A 16,567-nucleotide genomic window follows, 5' to 3' on the forward strand; every position below is an offset into this window, starting at 1 on the left:
CCCTTGGGCCAGTCCCCTGAATTTCTGTTGTTGCAAAGATGGGAATGGACACAGCCGCAGAGGTCCCTGTCCCCATTTCTGAGCAAGCAGGATCTGCTGCCACCCTGTTGGGGAAGAAAGGGGAACCCTGCCATCACCATTACACACACAAACTGCTGGTGAAAATGGGCTTTCCCCTAGAGATGGAGTGAGGCCAAGTGGGGGCACGTAATTTGGGGATCTGTTTTACCACCTTCCCTCTACCCAGCCTGGGATACCAAACAGCTGGGTTTGTCCACATCCTCAGGCACAAGGCCTGTTAGATGCTGGGGGTGTATTAGTCATGGGGGACCATGGGGAAAGCCAGAAGCAGTAACTGGTGGTGACTCAGGATGAGAACCAGGAATGGGATGCTCACACGCCTGCCTGCTGGTGAGTCCCTTCTCTCCTTGAGGAGCAAAGCTCCCTGGCACTGTGGCACAAGCCTGGGCTCTGCAATGGGCTTTTTATCCTCAGAGTAGAGGGAAGGAGAAACTGAATATATCCATTTAGTCTTAATCAGATGGGAAAGGCACCTTCTCTGCAAAACTCCAGCACCAGTTTTATTATCTTTGTTTAAAATAACACTTTAGCCAAGGAGGGGCAAATCTATGTACAAACAAGTCTCAGCACAGCCTGCTTTGCTGTTTTCTAGGCTTGTGTCAGCAGCCTTTGGCATGTGTCATGGTGAATGGGGACAACAAAAAAGAAGTGGAGTTTCCTAAGCCAGTCTCTAAGCAAAGTGGGGTGCTCACCATCAAGCAACTGCTGCTGCCATACACACTCAGGAGCTGACAGGATGTGGGGTCTGGGCTCATCAGTGAAAGAAGTAATTTTCCCCTCTCCAATACTATCACTGCCTCCCCGTACTGACTAGAAGGCTTTAATCACCATTTCTTTACTGCACATGGAGGTGATGCTGCCCCAAAGGTGGCTGTTGCCTCCCACTGCTTCCCACAAGGCTGTGGGATCCATGAGGTGAACAAAGGCTGCAAGCAGTTGCTGGTGGAAAAATTTATTTTTTCCCCCCCATTTCCTAGACCCTGGATTTTGACCCTGAAAAAGTTGCTTATGCTTTGGCCCCAAGACCAAAAAGCAATTTCTTACTTAAAAAAAAAAAAAAAAAGACAAAACCTCTACCCCAAGCAGCAGGGTCTGTTTTCCTATTTACTTTACTATACCCAGCACATAGGGGGCACTTAAGTGTCTTTTTAATCAGAGCTAGGTACGTTCAATAGCTTGAACTCTTCCTGAAACCTCTCAAGAGACATTGCTATTGAGACCCAAAGGATGTTCTGGAGCAGACATATGCTGTAGCAGCTACTATGGGAGAGGGATTTGCTTGCTAGGCAACGACGTCTCTGCTTGGAGGGCACAAGGGTTTTACTCCAACATACTTGGCAAAGTTTAACCTGATTTAATAATAAGTCACCGTGTTTTCCAGGCATGTAACCTGAGGAATCTGTCAGGAGGAAGCTGCTGCCCTTGTTAAACCTATTGTGTTAATAAAGCCTGGAGAACTGCAGTTTTTAACTTCTTGGTTTGGGAGGTTTTAAAAAGTACATTTAAGAGCTTTCACAGGCAAATGCTCAAAAATCTTCACAAGAACAACCACGATGGATGCACATGCTCTCCCTTGCTCACCATGTCTTTGTACCAGGATTCAAAGCAGATAAACACATACGCTCCCCAAGTGCGATGGGAGATGCACCCAAAAAACATGCAGCACTAGGCAGAGCTTTAGAACCTCCTCAGCTCTTCTGAGCCAAGTCTCAGCATTAAGGGGGTCTGTGTCTGTCATTTCACAGGTAATAAAACATAACTACTAAAGAGACTGTCAGAGCAAACAGGAGTTACAGTTAAGGTGACTTGTAAGCAAATAATCACAAGGAATAGCTGCCTGGAGAGCACATGGTTAAGGCATGCACAGCCCAACCAGAAGGCTCCTCCCTACCACCACCAGGTGAAGTCATCCACCAGCCTTCAAGTGTTTTCAAAAATTCTGTCAGTGCAGCTGACCCCTTCCTGTAAATATTGACCAAGCTCCCAGGCCGGGCAGTTTGAATGCTTTCAATTCCTGCCACCTCTCTGAGTGCATCTCCAGCAGAGGTGTGTGCGTGGTTGACACTCCCATCCCCCAGCACAGGAACACAGCAGCACTCCTAATTCAGGCAGAGATGTGTTCCTGCACCACCCCAGCCTCCCACCTAGGAGCACTTTTTTGCATTTATTCCCAGAAATTAGGTTTTTTAAGAGGACAAAACCCCCAACACTAAGCAAAGCGCTACTCTCAGACCATTCAGAAGTACCTTGCTGAAGAGCCAGCATGGGCACTGTGGAGCTGGTTAGCTCACATCAGCTGGCAGATCTTCTTTCACCTCCAACAGCTTCACCAGACCCTAGGAGACAGGATGGGAAGGGACCTCAGGAACATCTGACCCATCTTCTCCTCCAAAAGCAGCTCTAACTCCATCACCAACTTTTTTTCCTTCACCTGTTTTTAAAACTGGTGATGGAGACTCCAGCCCCTCCCACCTAACTTCATACTTGCTTTTGGAGTGGTCATCAAGCTTTCTCTTATCTCCACAGCAGAAACAAGCTGTTAGCTGACATTTGGAGATAGTTGAGGGAATCCTGCAGCACCACCTTTCCATCAGTTTAAATGGGAATTTTCCAGATTAAATTGATAGAAGACATCTGACTGGCTCATTTCTTGGCTTGCTAATTGTTCTGAAAGCTGCTGAGCACTTGCAGGTGGTTCTGAGGCCTTGGGGCTGCTCAGCACTACTGAAGAGTAGCCCCACTGGCTGGTGTTTCCTATTTATATTCTGGAAATTATTTTTTATGTAGAAATTGTTCTGCAGAGGTCAGAGTATTGGATTATTTCTTTGAGAGCTTCACCCAGCTCATGAGATCAGAGTTGGGAGAGATTGGACCACCATGGCCAAGGCAGCCAGGCTGCAAATAAACAAATGGACTCATGGCATGAGAGGGTGGGTGGCAGGAGGAAAAACAACAGCAGAAAGGTGCAGCAAGGAGATGTGATGCTGCTGGGGAAGCTTGTGAGCCAATCTCTGCCCCTTTTGTCCCCTCTGACTGTAAAGAGAAGGGACACATCGACCTCTGCGGGGGTTGAAAGAAAAGAACCTGGGACCTGCAGTTTAATCCATACAACATGGATCTGAGAACAGGAGCAATGACATGTGGAATAACCTGGAAATAGTTGCTCCTAATGAATATCTTTATCTGAATCAGACCTGGGACAGACAAATCCTGAGACCAGCCATCCCATATCTGCCTTTCTAAAGCAATACTGGCTCTCTAGTGCTTCCCCCTGACAGACCCGTAGTCACCCTTGCTGAAGGACTCCCATGGTTTTGTTCAGGTTGCAAAATATGTAATCAATTCCACAATACAACAATGACAACAAAACCTTTTTTTTCCGGAAGGATTAGTGTCCAGAGAGTAAATAATGGGTTGATCAGGACTGGAGACAAGACTTTTCTCCTGTCCTGTCTTCCCAGGGATCAACTCCTGTGTCCCCTGCACTCAGAAATACCTGTAGTGTGGGACTGGGCCATAGTCCTCATGGTGAAACCACCTGCTTGTAACACATTGATCACAAAATACAGCAAAATTAATGATAGCAAATGCATAATAAAAATATTTTTCCTCTTTTCTAAAGAGAAAGTGTGGCCCAAAGTGGTGTTGGTCTGCAGGACACAAAACCCAGCATTTTCATGCTCCATATTTTACAATAATTCTGATAATCACTGCTATATCTGTTTTCCCTGAAGACATTTCGAAAGATTGTAGTATTGCAAAACAGAGTGTCAGCTGCAGGAGGTGACCTTAGTGCATAGGGAAAGGCACCACCAGGACTGACTGCCCAGCAGGGACCATTCTGGAGGGGCCTAGCTTCTCCTTGGCCTCTGGGGAGAGCCCCACCACCATGTCCATCCCCAAATTCCCCAGAACAAATACCAAAATGGTCTTCCCTTCATATCGCTCAGGGGTCTTGTGGAAATATTGGCCCTTGAACTTCTCAATATCTGCAAGAAGAAATGAAAGGAGTCTCCAGAGCTCTAGGAGCCTTGAATTGCAATATTCAGCACAACTTTGGGTACAACCAAAAATCCCAGGGTGCTGGGACACAGACTTTGGTGGTGGTGACATGGCAGACTATATATATTGGGTCAACGGACAGAGGAAAGGTGGGTGAAGCCAGGACTGAGCTCAGGGGTCTGTTTCATTGCTTGCTTCAGAACCACTGCATTAGGGAGTAGCCTTTGCCTGAGCTCAGACGGTTCATGAGAAACACATCCATCCTTGAAAAAAAAGAAGCTATGATATTGCTTCAATAAAGAAGTGAATGAATGCAGCAAATGTCAGTTTTCAGGAAAGCATGTAAATGGCCTGTAAAAACTATTGAAACATTGTCTTGCTGCTGCTGAGACAGCAGAAATGGGAGCCACTGTTTGCTAAGTATTGCAAAAGAGCCACATTATTTTTTGGCAGAGGTTTAAAGATGGCTAGAGGAGGCGAGCTGGGAACATGTGCGCCTCCCCAACAGCTCTCCTGCAAAATGCAGCATCACACAGTGATGGGACCAGCTCAGAAACAGATCACTCTCCACTGCCCTCCTCTCTCCCAGATAAACACCCCAAGCTCAGAAGCCATCTCCCAGCGCCCCATTTCTCAACGCCACGCGCAGGACTCGCACAGCCCTGCTTCTGCAAAATGGCAGGGATGTGCATGGAAAAATGCTGGGATTACAAACAGCCTTTTTGCAGTAAACCCAGATGGTACCCCCCTGCCCTGCCCACTGGGTGGGATTTTGCCAGCATCTCCAATAATGGGCTGTGTCAGGGATTTAGCTTGGTGGGAAAGTGGGGAAACAGCTACAGCAGTCTTTTTTTGTGGCCTCCCCTTCATGACAAGTGGACTTTTCTGGAGAAGCCTGTGAGCAGCTGTCATGGTTTAAAACCAGCCCAGCAGTGTAGTAACCCATCTGGGGACCACGGGTCTGCATTGCCTGCCTCCTGCACTGGCTCCCAGTAACAGCCACACGGTCTCCAGGAATGCTGTCAGTTCTGGGCTTTACCAATGAAACCAGAAACACAAGCACAAACGGCTGTGATGATATATTTTCTAAGGTCCAAGTCTCATTTTGTGAGGCATAAGGGGGGAATAATCCAATAGTGGTGAATCATCCATCTCGTGCCACGTGGCGTTTGTGTCAACAGCCAAGTACAGCTGCTGTAGCCTGGCTGTAGCCCCACAGCGTTGGACACAGCACCAAGGTGTTGGAAGGGGACGGTGCTGGCTGAGCATTTGGGCTGTTCCTCTGCTTTTCCACAGACCATGCAGGATGGTTTCTTTCCAGCTTCATAGCAAACTTCCATTTTCTTCCAGCCAAAGTCAGGCTGAAGGATTTGGGTTCAGCCCCTCTGGTGGGGTGTAGGCTGGGTCCCAGGCACCAGCAGCCCTGGCTGGCTGTGGATGGGCCAGCCACCTCCCCAGCTTTCTACCTTACAGCTGCTCAGCTGATATTAGTCTGGAAATAACTTCCCCATCTGGTACATATGCAGCTTGTTAACCCTGCTCCTAGACATACGTCTCTACCAGCACTCTATGAACAGCTTTTACCTCAGATGGACTCCAGCAGGACATGTGGATGTATATGGTGACCGACACCAACCATCACAGCATCAAAAATGGCCAGTTCCTCCTTCCCATTAGTTTCAGTGACAACAAACCACTGGCAGGTGATTGAGAAGTCCTGGTATTTATTTTTTTTATCCTGATGACTGTAGTCTGAGAGGAAGCCATAGCAAATACATCAGTACATGGGTCCCCACACTCTGTGTGATGCTGATGCAAAACAGGCAGAGCTGGGTGCTCAGTTGTGCTTCCCATCTTCACTTGCCCTAAAATATCATCTATGAGGAATGGGTCAGCTCAGACCTTCTTGGCTTGTTCCCCTTGAATTGGTGGGGGATTTCTGGAAAACAAGCATTTACTGACCCACACAGGGACAGAGAGCCCAACCCTGGCAGCATGGTGCATGGGGAGCAGGCAGGCATTTCCCCAGTACCAGTGCTGTTGCCTTCCACCATTTCAGCGACCTCTGGGCCATGGGAGGCAGGCTGGGCTGGCAAACTGGTCCTTGCTAGGTGGACCACTTGCTTCAGCAAAGCAAAAATAATGGTCACAGAGTTTGGTCTGCAGGCCACTGTGCAGGTTCTCTTGATCTTCACTCAGCAGGCCTCAGTGTTGGCATCCCCAAGGCACCCAGCAGTAGAAATGTCATGATATTCTGGCTAAAATTCTGTGTTTTTGGAGTAATCTGGTAATGGGTGAAAGTATCATGGGTGGTTACTGGTTTTGCATGTGTAAAATGATTGTTTGAATAGCAGAGGAAGGTGGAAGCTGGTGTGAAAGGAAACACAGGACACGTCTCTGCTCTGCAAAGGACTACACCACAGCGTCCTTGTTTGGAGGGATGCTGTTGGGCTTGGGAGTTTGGCCCTGGGGTGGGTTTGCACACATAAGAACAGCTGCAGAACAGAGGAATTCAAAAATAGCAGCTGGGTATATCTTCCTGTGATCCTCTGGTCAGAAGTAACACCCTGCACTCTGCCTGGGGAAGAGCAGTGCAGCCGTCGTGCTCTCAGCAGTGCAGACACAGGCTGTGACCTCATGTCTGATAATGATGAGGTCATCCAACTCATTTTGCAGATGTAAGCCAGCCCCAGAGAGCCCCTGTGACAGCCTGGCCCACGTCCATTTATTGACTGCACCTGGGGAAGTGGGGCTGCCCTGCCCCACAAATCCTCTTCTTTCATTCCCTGACATCTTCTCTGTTTGCCCCATTGGTGCCCTACACCTCCCCAGTGCATCCCACAGCTCCCAGTTCCAGCTCCAACAGCTGCCTCTTCTCCCCACTGCCCTTTCTTTCACATAACCTGGTACTTTGGCTTCCCAAACAGAAGGGCTCCTAACCCTCATCGTGTTTGGTCTGGGTCCTGCCAGCACCCTGCAGCTCAGCATAAGGCAAGCAGTGACATCCCCCACCACCACGGTCTGTGTCCTAGGTGGTTAACAAGGCTGCTGTCATCAGCTAGGAAGAAAAATCACACTGATAGCACCACACACAGCTTGTTAGCTGCAAGAGAATTTAAATAACTGATCAGATGATGCCACTATATTTTTATTTATGTTTATTTCTGAGATAGTACATCTGAGGTTTTCTGAGCTGGACCACAGTCATAAGAAAAGATTTCTTCCCACCCAAGGTACGTATCATTTGGACTGGAGAAAATAAGAGCAGGCAAACCCCTTAATCTCCCGGCAGGAGGAAGTGTGTTAGCAGAGCGCTCAGGCAGGGGCACTGAAAAAGGGAAGACAGACATACTGTAGTCTCACTTCCAGGGCTAGAGCTCACAGTAATTATATTATTTTGCATTTATATGGTGCCTTTCACAAAACCATGGAGCATTTTGCAAAGCTACAAGTTACTGCTGTATGGCGAAAAGATAAGATGCCAGCAGCTGCCTGAAGGCAGAGCGCTTCCTGGAGAGCACCAAAATTACACCAAGGGCTGGTTCCATCCCCAGGCAGATGGATGCAGAGAAAAAGCCCACAGGATCTGGCCACAGCAGGAGTTCAGCAGCTCAGCAGGATCAGTTCAGCTCCTCCCCACTTGCTCAGGTGAGGGTGAACCTTGGAGGCTTTGCCCCTCCCAGGCTGGGTAACTGGGCAGATGGCACATCCCCATCATCCCTGGACAAACCTTGGGGTGGCCACAGAGAGGGGCAAGCCAAGGTGCGGGTGCCCATCCAAGCTGTTGCTGCAGGGCTGGTGTGTCCTGTGGGAATCAGAGCAGCTCAGAGGGATCTCTCCAAGGATGCTCTTGCCACAGCTGCAGCAGCCATGGCACTGAGTTACACAGGCCCGGCTGGGCCAGGCATTTTGGCTGGAAGACACAGTCCATCTCAGCTTTCAGATGCACACACATTCCATCAAAGTCCAGATGTTGTTCTGAGAGGTGATGGGCTGTTTATTTATATACCAGAGTATTCCCCTTGATATCTTAATCTGAATTTTTTTCATTTGGGCATCTTTCCCCACTGGAGAAAAACATGAATGTTTTTCTTTACTTGTTATGAAAATTATTTTTCAAAAGGGCCAATTCAGGCAAGCTCATTTCAGCTGGAGCACATGCTCTACATCAACCTTTCTTAAAAAACCAAAGACATTGACTCTAGTTTTCCATGGGTAAAGAGACAGTAGACAAGGAGATTTAAAGATGTGTGGCAATACATCACCACTTGCACACATTTAGAGGGACAGAATAACCAACATTACTTACGGGGGCTGGTATTTACACTCTTTCATAGCCCCAGCTGAAAGGGATGGAGATTGCACCTGATTTATTGATGCCATTTTTTAGGGATCTCTTGATGAATTATTTCTGGGGTAATGAGCAGGGCAGCAGTACACATTGCCCAGCAGGAGAAAGCATCCCACACATGCACACTGCTCAGTACTCCTGCATCCCTCCCCATCCCTGCAACATCCCCCCAGGGTCCCCTAGCAGTAAAGGGTGGCAAGGAGGAGGAGGAGCAGGAGGAAGAGCACCCCCAGCACAGCCAGGCAGGGGAATGCGGTGGGTGCAGCAGGAGTGACACGTGTCTTTGTGGCCCGTAGCGTTCGGTCCCACTGGGTGAGGATGGCCTTTCTGGCCCCACTCCACTTCCCCGGGCCCCTCAGCCGAAACTGGTAGGGGCTGCAGGGGCCAAAGAAGACCTCCAGGGCCAGCCGTGGGTCTGTCAGCAGGAGCTTCAGCACATTGGGCTTCACACCGATGGCCGAGGCCAGCTCGTCCATGTACGTGACATAATCTGTCTGCAGCGTGGTGCTGCTCCCATACCTTCGGGGGAAGAGAGGAGAGGATGAGAGGGTTGCTTTAGGTTTTTCCCTTTTTTAAAATTTTTTTTTAAGCACAGGGAAGGCAGAGTCTGTCCCCTGCTCTCCCCTGCCAAAGCTGGGGAGCAGAGCTGGCTGGGGTACGTGGCTCCAGGGGACATGCATCATTGCTGCTGTTAGTGGAGGAATCTGGCTCACAAGAAAACTGTGTTTTGAAACTTCCTACAATGCAACGGTTTCTAAAAACAAAAGAAAACATTGCTTGGGCCAGGTTCAGCTTTCACTGGTTGTATTGCTTCACTATAAGATTAGATAGACTCAGAGAGGGGGAAAGCAAGGCATTTCACGGACTTTATGAAACAAAGTGTCACTTTGAAGAATAACGATGGAAATGTTCTATTGCTGCTGAGGCCTCACCCTGATTGTGTGTGAATGAGAAATGCTTTTTCAGCCTGATAATGCTCAGTGATGGCAAATGAGCCTTTTCAGACAGGAAATATTTCCATCATTAATTTTCCGCCAAAACTTCCCTGATTCAGGTCTCCATGTGGCCAGTGGAAACATATCCACTGACACCAGTGAGCTGGTTGGGGCCTCCTCATTGCAGAGGGTCCGCCTGTGGGTTAATTCGTCTGAGACATGAAGAAGGATTTTCAAAGGACCCTCCTTGGATGGATCCTGCCTGTCCCTTGCTCACAAACTGTCCCCACAGTAGCTCACCCATTGCCTGCATCCAGCCCACCTGGGGCTGAGATGATGGCAGGGTTCTTCTGTCAGCACACGGAGACCCGTGAGCTGCACTTACCACTTGAGCTTCTTCCCCATCTTCTCATCAATGTCATCCATCATCTCACTGACTGAGGGGAGCACGCACTGCCCTGGAAAGAACAGGAAGAGCATCAACAAAGGAAGATGATGCCCAGGAGATTCCTCCTGCAGCAGGTGGGGTTTGCAAGGATCAGCTAAGCTCTTGGGTGCCTCTCTTCGCTATACTGTCAAGATCTGGGCTTGGGTCAATCTTGGATGTTGAGGATGTGACAACAGTGGCTTCCCTGTCCCCCAGGCAGCCCCACCACAGGGACCTCACTGCCTTCTGCAGTAGACTAAGAGGTGACCTGCTCCCACAGTGCAAGGCACCCCATCATATGGAGGCGCCATTATTGGTATTTCTGGCCAAATCCCATTGTGTTCTTCAGCACTCAGGTACTGCCTTGATTTTCAGTTTGAACCTGCACATTGCTGCTTGGAAATGCTACTTCCCATTGACAGAAAATAGACCTTTGCCCAGCATGTGTCCGTCCACCTACCCTGAAACACCTTGATTGCCCAGCGGCACTGGAGGTCTGCTGTTGGGATGATGGGTCCGAGGGACTGGACCAGCCCAATGACTGCCATGGTTGGCTTCTCCAGATGAGGAGGGAGGATACCTTTGTAGAGAGTGACCTGATCATCCCTGCTTTTGATGATGGAATCATCCTCCATGAAAGGGTAGGAGTAACTGTAACCAGTGGCAAAGACTACCACATCGACATCATCCTGCACAGTCCCATCTTGGAACAAGACGGACGTTTCTCTGAACTCCTTCACGTTTGGCTTCATCACCACCACGCCGCAGGCAATGCGGCTCGGAAGGTCATCATTGAACACCGGCTCCTTGCGGGAAGTTCTGCAAGGGCAAAGGAAGTGGGGCTGTCACAGAGGTGGCTTCTGCTGCCAGCCCAGGATAGGCACGGTCCAGCCCCATCCAGAACCAGCACCCCTGGAGGGGCTTGGGGATGGGTGGCCCTGTGAGTACCTGTTCAGTGGCATGAGGCCAAAGTTCTCGTGCTTGAAGAACCGGTTCATGCCTCTCACATACAGCCAGTCACTGAGCATGCTGGGGAGGATGTTCCCCAGCCAGGTCCGGAAACGAGTGACAACCAGCATGTCCCAGGGGTAGCCATTGTCCCAAACACGGCTCATCACCCAGGACCCACTTCGGGAGCTCAGATAAACCTGGGGGGATGGCCAGTTAGGGGTGAGTCACCTTTGCAATGACTGCGAGCCCCCAGGGCTGTAGCACATGCTCAAGCAGATGAGGATCCCCCCCTTCCCCAATGACTCTGGGGCAGGTCCCCATACCTGTGATGCCACAGTGCTGAGCTCCACAGCAATGTCACTGCCAGAGTTGCCCAAGCCTACTACCAGCACCTTCTTCCCTCTGAATTTCTCTGGCTCCTTGTACTCTCGGCTGTGGAAGTAGCAGCCTTTAAACTTCTGTATTCCTGGGGAGGAGAACAGAAAGGATCATAATTCACCCCAGGAATGAAAAAGAGAGGCTCTGCTGGCTTTGGGATCTTCCCTTCCTGCAGATGCTGCTGAAGCATCCATCTGAGTGTTTCTCACATAACAGATGTCTCCTGTACACAGAGGGATGCTGCCAACCCACAGTCCAATGAGGTCTGCCTCTGGCTTCATTCAATATTTAAACAGAAGTAGTGTGCAAGCACAGGATACCTTTGCATGGCATTTCTGTACCCCAAAAAGGTTATTACTGCAACCCCAACATCACCCTGAGGTGCCTGGACAATCACTCTCCATCCCCTTGGTGTGACTTTACACCCTTGCAGTTTTGAGCAACAGGGAATCAGCATTCATTTAAAAAAAGAGAAGATGGCAAAGGACCTGAGAGGAGTTTTCCTGACCAGCCGGTGCCTCAAGCCCGTGTCCTTCAAACAGACTCGCAGCCCCAAATATTTCTTGCCAGAGAGAAAATTTTGCCCAATAATGTGCCTATACACAGAGAGGCAAAGGCTGTCAGGTAAAACGTATGACATTTGTACTAGAAGTTGTGGGAAAACACCAAAAAAAGTGTTTTACAAAATAGTTTTATGAAAAATCCTCTATTAAAGGAAACACCATGAAATAATCTTTTCTGGGGAAAGATTAGCATTGTCTCTAGTGAAAACATCCCCGCTTTCATACCATTTGGATACTAGGTCTTTTTTCTTTAAAAAGAAGTTTTGATTTCCTGAAAAGAGCCATCCCCAAAAACAGTGCTCTGAAGGAAAACACTTGTTATAATGCTGAAAAGGCATTTTTTTCAGGGAAAAACATTGTGATGGGAGATATTTGCCTGGCTGTGTCCTGGTGGATGAATTACACAGGTGCAGCTTACCTGGGAAGTCATCGAGGGGGAGGTTTGGATAGACGTGATGCCCAGAGCAAACCATAACAGCATCAAAAACCGCTGTCTCTTCCTTTCCATTTCTCTGGGTCACTACCTCCCACTGCCCCGTCACAGAAAAGTCGGGGCGTTTTTTAACGTTGGTGACCAGGGTCTTAAGGGAAACAAGAGAAAGAGATCCATGGGTGCCTGCGCAGAGCAGACCGAGAGGTTTAGGGAGTCAGTGGGATTCAGAGGTCCTGGAGAGCCCAGGGAATGTTTGCCCCTGTGATTTCATGCTGGCAGCTCTGGGGAGTGTACAGGGCAGGGAGTTGATGAGACCTGCTTTAACAAAACCAGGAAGTTTTTCCCTGGAATATTTTGTCCCAGGATTTTCCCTGTGGCAGGGAGACCTGGCCACAGAGGTGATATCCCTCCTGCTACTCACTACCCTTCTCCACTCCAGGCTTTTTACCTTGAACCGTATGTGCCGGAGTAGGTCAAAGTGCTTGGCATACTTGCAGATGTATTGCTGAAGCCTGGTGTTGTGCATGTAGTTGGGGTGGTCATCAGGGAAGGGGAAGTCAGAGTAGCACATCATCTCTTTGCAGGAGTTGGTGAAGACGGTGCGGTAGATGCTGGCTCTGCCTTCCTCTGCCTGGTCCTGGAGGGAGAGGAGCATGGACGTGCCCCATTAGGGAGGACATGGCCCATGCTTGTCCTGGAGCCCTGTATCAACTCCTCCATATACAGTGAGCCCTTGTCCTCCACCTCCAGGCTGGAGCCAGAGAAAAACCTCAAAAGCCATCAGGTGCGATAACAAAATAACTCCCTATGAGCACAGAAGTGTCCTAACAGGCTGGGGGGAGGATTTGCATCACCCAAGGCATTTAGGAGCTGATTACATGTGCATTTGCCCAGGAAAGTGGAAACCTCATGGGAAGGGAACGCTATGGAAGGACCATGCCAGAGCCTCTCCACTGCATGTCCAGAAAGCCTCAGAAGTTTAGGTGTAACACCCATGCACACAGACACATGCGAAATATCACAGGAGACAATTAACATGGGACCTCCCAGTCCCCAGCTTCCTCCTGGTCTGCCTGTAAAGCTTCCAGAATCCCACAGGCGCTCCTGGACATTGCTCCTTCGTGCGCGCAGTCTTGGCGATTGCATAAGCGAAGGCAGAAGCCTGGCCGGGTGCGTTTGCTTTGGTTCAGTGGCATGGCTGCCCACACTTTATGCAACCATGGGGCAGGTCTGACTGGGGACATGGACAGAGGCTTGTGCCTACTGCTAGCAGTGCCCATGCCAGCAAGCCAGTGTCCCCCTGACATCTAGAAGGGCAGGACATGGGGGATCTGCTGAAATCCTCAAGACCATCACACATGCAATGGGGCCTGGGCTGGCCTGGTCCAGTCCTGCCCAGAATGGCCAGCCGCACACATCATCTTGTCCCCACCTGCTATGTCTGCCCTGATACTTGGCACTTAACAACATGAAACAGGTAACGCGTTTCCCTTTCCTGATGGTTTTGATGCCAGGAGAGAGCTGGGAAAAATACAGTAAGGTTTCTACACTGGAAAACATCCATATTTGAGGTGGCTAAAAGATTACCAACTTCCAATAAAAGAAAAAACCCCAAGCCAGATAAGGAGCTGAAGTGTTTTTGACTTTTCCCCTCAATGGTGATATTCTTTTCTGAAATTCTCCATTATTAATATCAAAAAGTATTGCCAAACTTTCTGCAGGAATGAGCTGGAGCCCTCCCCAGGAAAGACAGAAAACATGTGGTCCATGCTTTGAGATGAGTCAAACATTTCAGATCACTCAGAACAAGCTTTCTGCCCTCCCCCTCTGCTCCAGAGTTTAACTCGCACAACCCCAATTCCTTTCCCTAATGGCACCCCAAGCTGCTCCTGCAACTGCAATTGCATCCCAAACCATGCCCTCAGCTCCAGCCTGCCAGCAGGCACGTAGCATGAGATAGGTCTGGGTCCAACCCTCTAATTATTCGTTTGGGCTCCTTTTCGGCTCTGTGGTGCATGGCCACTACATAAAAGCACGCTGAGAGCTATCCTGAGCAGCAGCGAGTGCTCCCCAAGGCAGGGTGACTGTTGGCAGCCCTACAGCTCCATGGGGTGACTTTTGCGTGGCCTGAAGACGTGCATTTTGGAGCCATCCCTATCTCCATGGGCTTTGAGAGGAGCGGAAGCGTGTCCTCGGTGCAGCCCCTTAGCTGCGGAGAAGCTGGCAGCTCCCTCTGTCCCTAAAGGAGAGAGGATGGCAGTTCAGAGGGGACTTGACTTGGCTGAAGCAGGTGGCTCAGCAAGCCAGAGGACAGCTGGGCTGTCCCCAGTGTGAGGGAGGGGATCTGGGGACCTGCACTGAACCAGCCAAGCCCTCCCACATGCAGCCATCAGAGCAGAGCAAGTGGGTGCAGGCATGCAGGGTGCAGCCGAGCGCAGCCTCCCAGCCCTGAGAACACAGGTTTCCCCAGCCAGCTCTGAAACCAGGCATCCAAAGCCACTCACCTCGTAGCGCCAGAGCCCCCCGATGTCCTCACTCCGCTCGAAGCAGGTGGGCTCTAGCCCCTCTTCCAGGCAGCACTTGATGGCTGCCAGCCCACTGACGCCTGCGCCCACCACCGCCACACGCCGCACCATGCTGTCCTGCCTGCAGGGAAATGGCTGTGGTGGAGCCGAGACCAGCTGGGCACACTTGCCCAGGTGGGTCTGCAGCCCCTGGCAATGCCCCGTGGGAGCAGGGCACCTCCTCCCCAGCACAACTGCCCCAGCTCCTTAAGTAACCTGGGGGGGGTTCTTGCTGATCTTTGCTCACCTGTTTCTCGTACAGCCCCAGGTATGTGCGTGAGAGTTTTGGGCACAGTGGAAGAGCTTTCCTCGGTACCCAGCGGTGCTCTCTCGCAGAGAAGAGCAGCAGATCAGGAGGAGTTCCCCTGAAAGTGCAAAGCTCTTTTATGCAGAGTTGCGCAGGAGGCAGGGCTAGCGCTGAGGGGTTGTTTCGATGAGCGACTTGTGCTGTTTGGACTTTAGCAACCCCAGAGCTGTAACATGAGGAGGAGCTGTAGGCACAGAGCTCCTAAATTAGGGAATAAAGCATTGGACTGAAGTTATTGCAAGATAGAGCCCAGAGTCACTGAGCAGCAGCAGCCACCTCCGGCCCATGGGACAAGCAGCATCTCTCATATCTGTGCACACACACACCTCTCCAAAATGGCACGGCGATGCCTGTGTTATAAAGAACAACAGGTGGGACCAGGCTGCCCAATGTCACCCCATTCTTCTACCCCAGCACTGCAGTTATTCCCCTGCAAAGAGGGAAGCTGGCTGTGTCACCCCAGGGACAAGCCACCCCAGCATCGGGCAAATTCCTGTTCAAAGTGTCTGACCGCTTCCCCTCTTCTAATAAACGGGACAAGTGTGTTTCAGAGGACATCTGTGGGGAAGGACAAAGCACAGGCAAGTGCAGAGGAGTCCGCAAATCTCAATCCATCTCTGCACTCTTCATATAAGTCTCATTGTGTGAGTTCATCCATCAAAACCCTGCCTCCAGGCAGGTCCTGGGGGACAACTGTTCAGCTGGGGATATGCCCATTTGAAAGTTACTGGAGCCTCTAAAGCTGTCTAAGATGGGCTGTTATTTCATGATGAATTGACTTGAAATAAAGTAGAGCAGAGGATGCCAGAAAAATGATTGAACATCCAAAGTGGAAAAAAAAAAATGAAATAGCTAGTTTTTCCACTATCTGCCGAATTAGTTGGGCTTTCCAAGGGAATGGCTTTGGAGTCATGGTTAAGTTGACTTAATACAAACAAACTGCCAAGCTGTCTTTATGAATTCCCAGCCTAGAGGAGGTGTGGATCCTCTGCTGCCAGGACACAACCTGGAGGATGAGAAGGACTTCTATGAATTAAAAGATCGTCAGAAAATGACACCCAGGAGCAATGCACAGTGAGAGAGCATGCCTGCTCCTGGCCCTGGCATGGGGATAGGAAAGGTCAACCCAAGGCAGAGGGAGGGGAACAAAGGTGCAGGAAGAGTCAATCATTTATCCAGAGTGACACAGCTGTCAAGCATCAGAAAGAGAAAAAGATCCTGGACCTCTTGGCTCATCATTTTCCTTGAAAGATTAAAAAAAAATATATTTGGAGTATTTTTCCCTATTTAAAAAGGGAAAACGAAGGGAAGGAGAACTGCAAGTGTGGGAAAGCAGAGAAAAGGAAAAAACTTAAGGTGTTCAAAAATTCCTGGGGGAAAGAAACAATCAAAAGCTTTAACATTACTAGAGATAGTTCTGCCCAACATCTGCAAACTCCCGTTTGACTTTTCACCATATGCTACAAGAACGCAAGAGCAGAAGGGCTCCTAACCTCCAAAGGAGCAAGAACAGTGGGGAAAAAGCCATCTCACCTACAGAAAACCTGACTCCTCCTAGTCCAAAGCTGCCTCGCA

General features: G+C 49.8%; 1 protein-coding gene across 1 annotated transcript; it reads right to left on the minus strand.

The window, feature by feature from the left end:
* Window positions 1–7,226: 7,226 nt before the first annotated feature.
* LOC141926243 (flavin-containing monooxygenase 3-like) lies at window positions 7,227–15,009 on the minus strand. Its single transcript, XM_074831674.1, has 9 exons — window positions 14,933–15,009; window positions 14,626–14,767; window positions 12,570–12,758; window positions 12,107–12,269; window positions 11,071–11,213; window positions 10,745–10,944; window positions 10,257–10,615; window positions 9,755–9,827; window positions 7,227–8,953 (listed from the first exon to the last, which is right to left on the minus strand). The coding sequence occupies exons 2-9, from the start codon at window positions 14,755–14,757 to the stop codon at window positions 8,614–8,616; spliced, it is 1,599 nt and encodes a 532-aa protein (XP_074687775.1). The 5' UTR covers window positions 14,758–14,767; window positions 14,933–15,009; the 3' UTR covers window positions 7,227–8,613.
* Window positions 15,010–16,567: the final 1,558 nt, after the last annotated feature.

The sequence above is a fragment of the Strix aluco genome, chromosome 8 (genome assembly GCF_031877795.1).
Source record: "Strix aluco isolate bStrAlu1 chromosome 8, bStrAlu1.hap1, whole genome shotgun sequence".
Classification (NCBI taxonomy): domain Eukaryota; kingdom Metazoa; phylum Chordata; class Aves; order Strigiformes; family Strigidae; genus Strix; species Strix aluco.

Excerpts from the sequence above, each read along its gene's own strand:
- LOC141926243 (XM_074831674.1), bottom strand. The coding sequence starts at position 14,757 with ATGGTGCGGCGTGTGGCGGTGGTGGGCGCAGGCGTCAGTGGGCTGGCA. Across the intron at positions 12,759-14,625 it reads GGGGGCTCTGGCGCTACGAG|GACCAGGCAGAGGAAGGCAG; the intron begins GTGAGTGGCTTT and ends CTCTCCCTCCAG. Across the intron at positions 8,954-9,754 it reads ATGGGGAAGAAGCTCAAGTG|GTATGGGAGCAGCACCACGC; the intron begins GTAAGTGCAGCT and ends CTTCCCCCGAAG.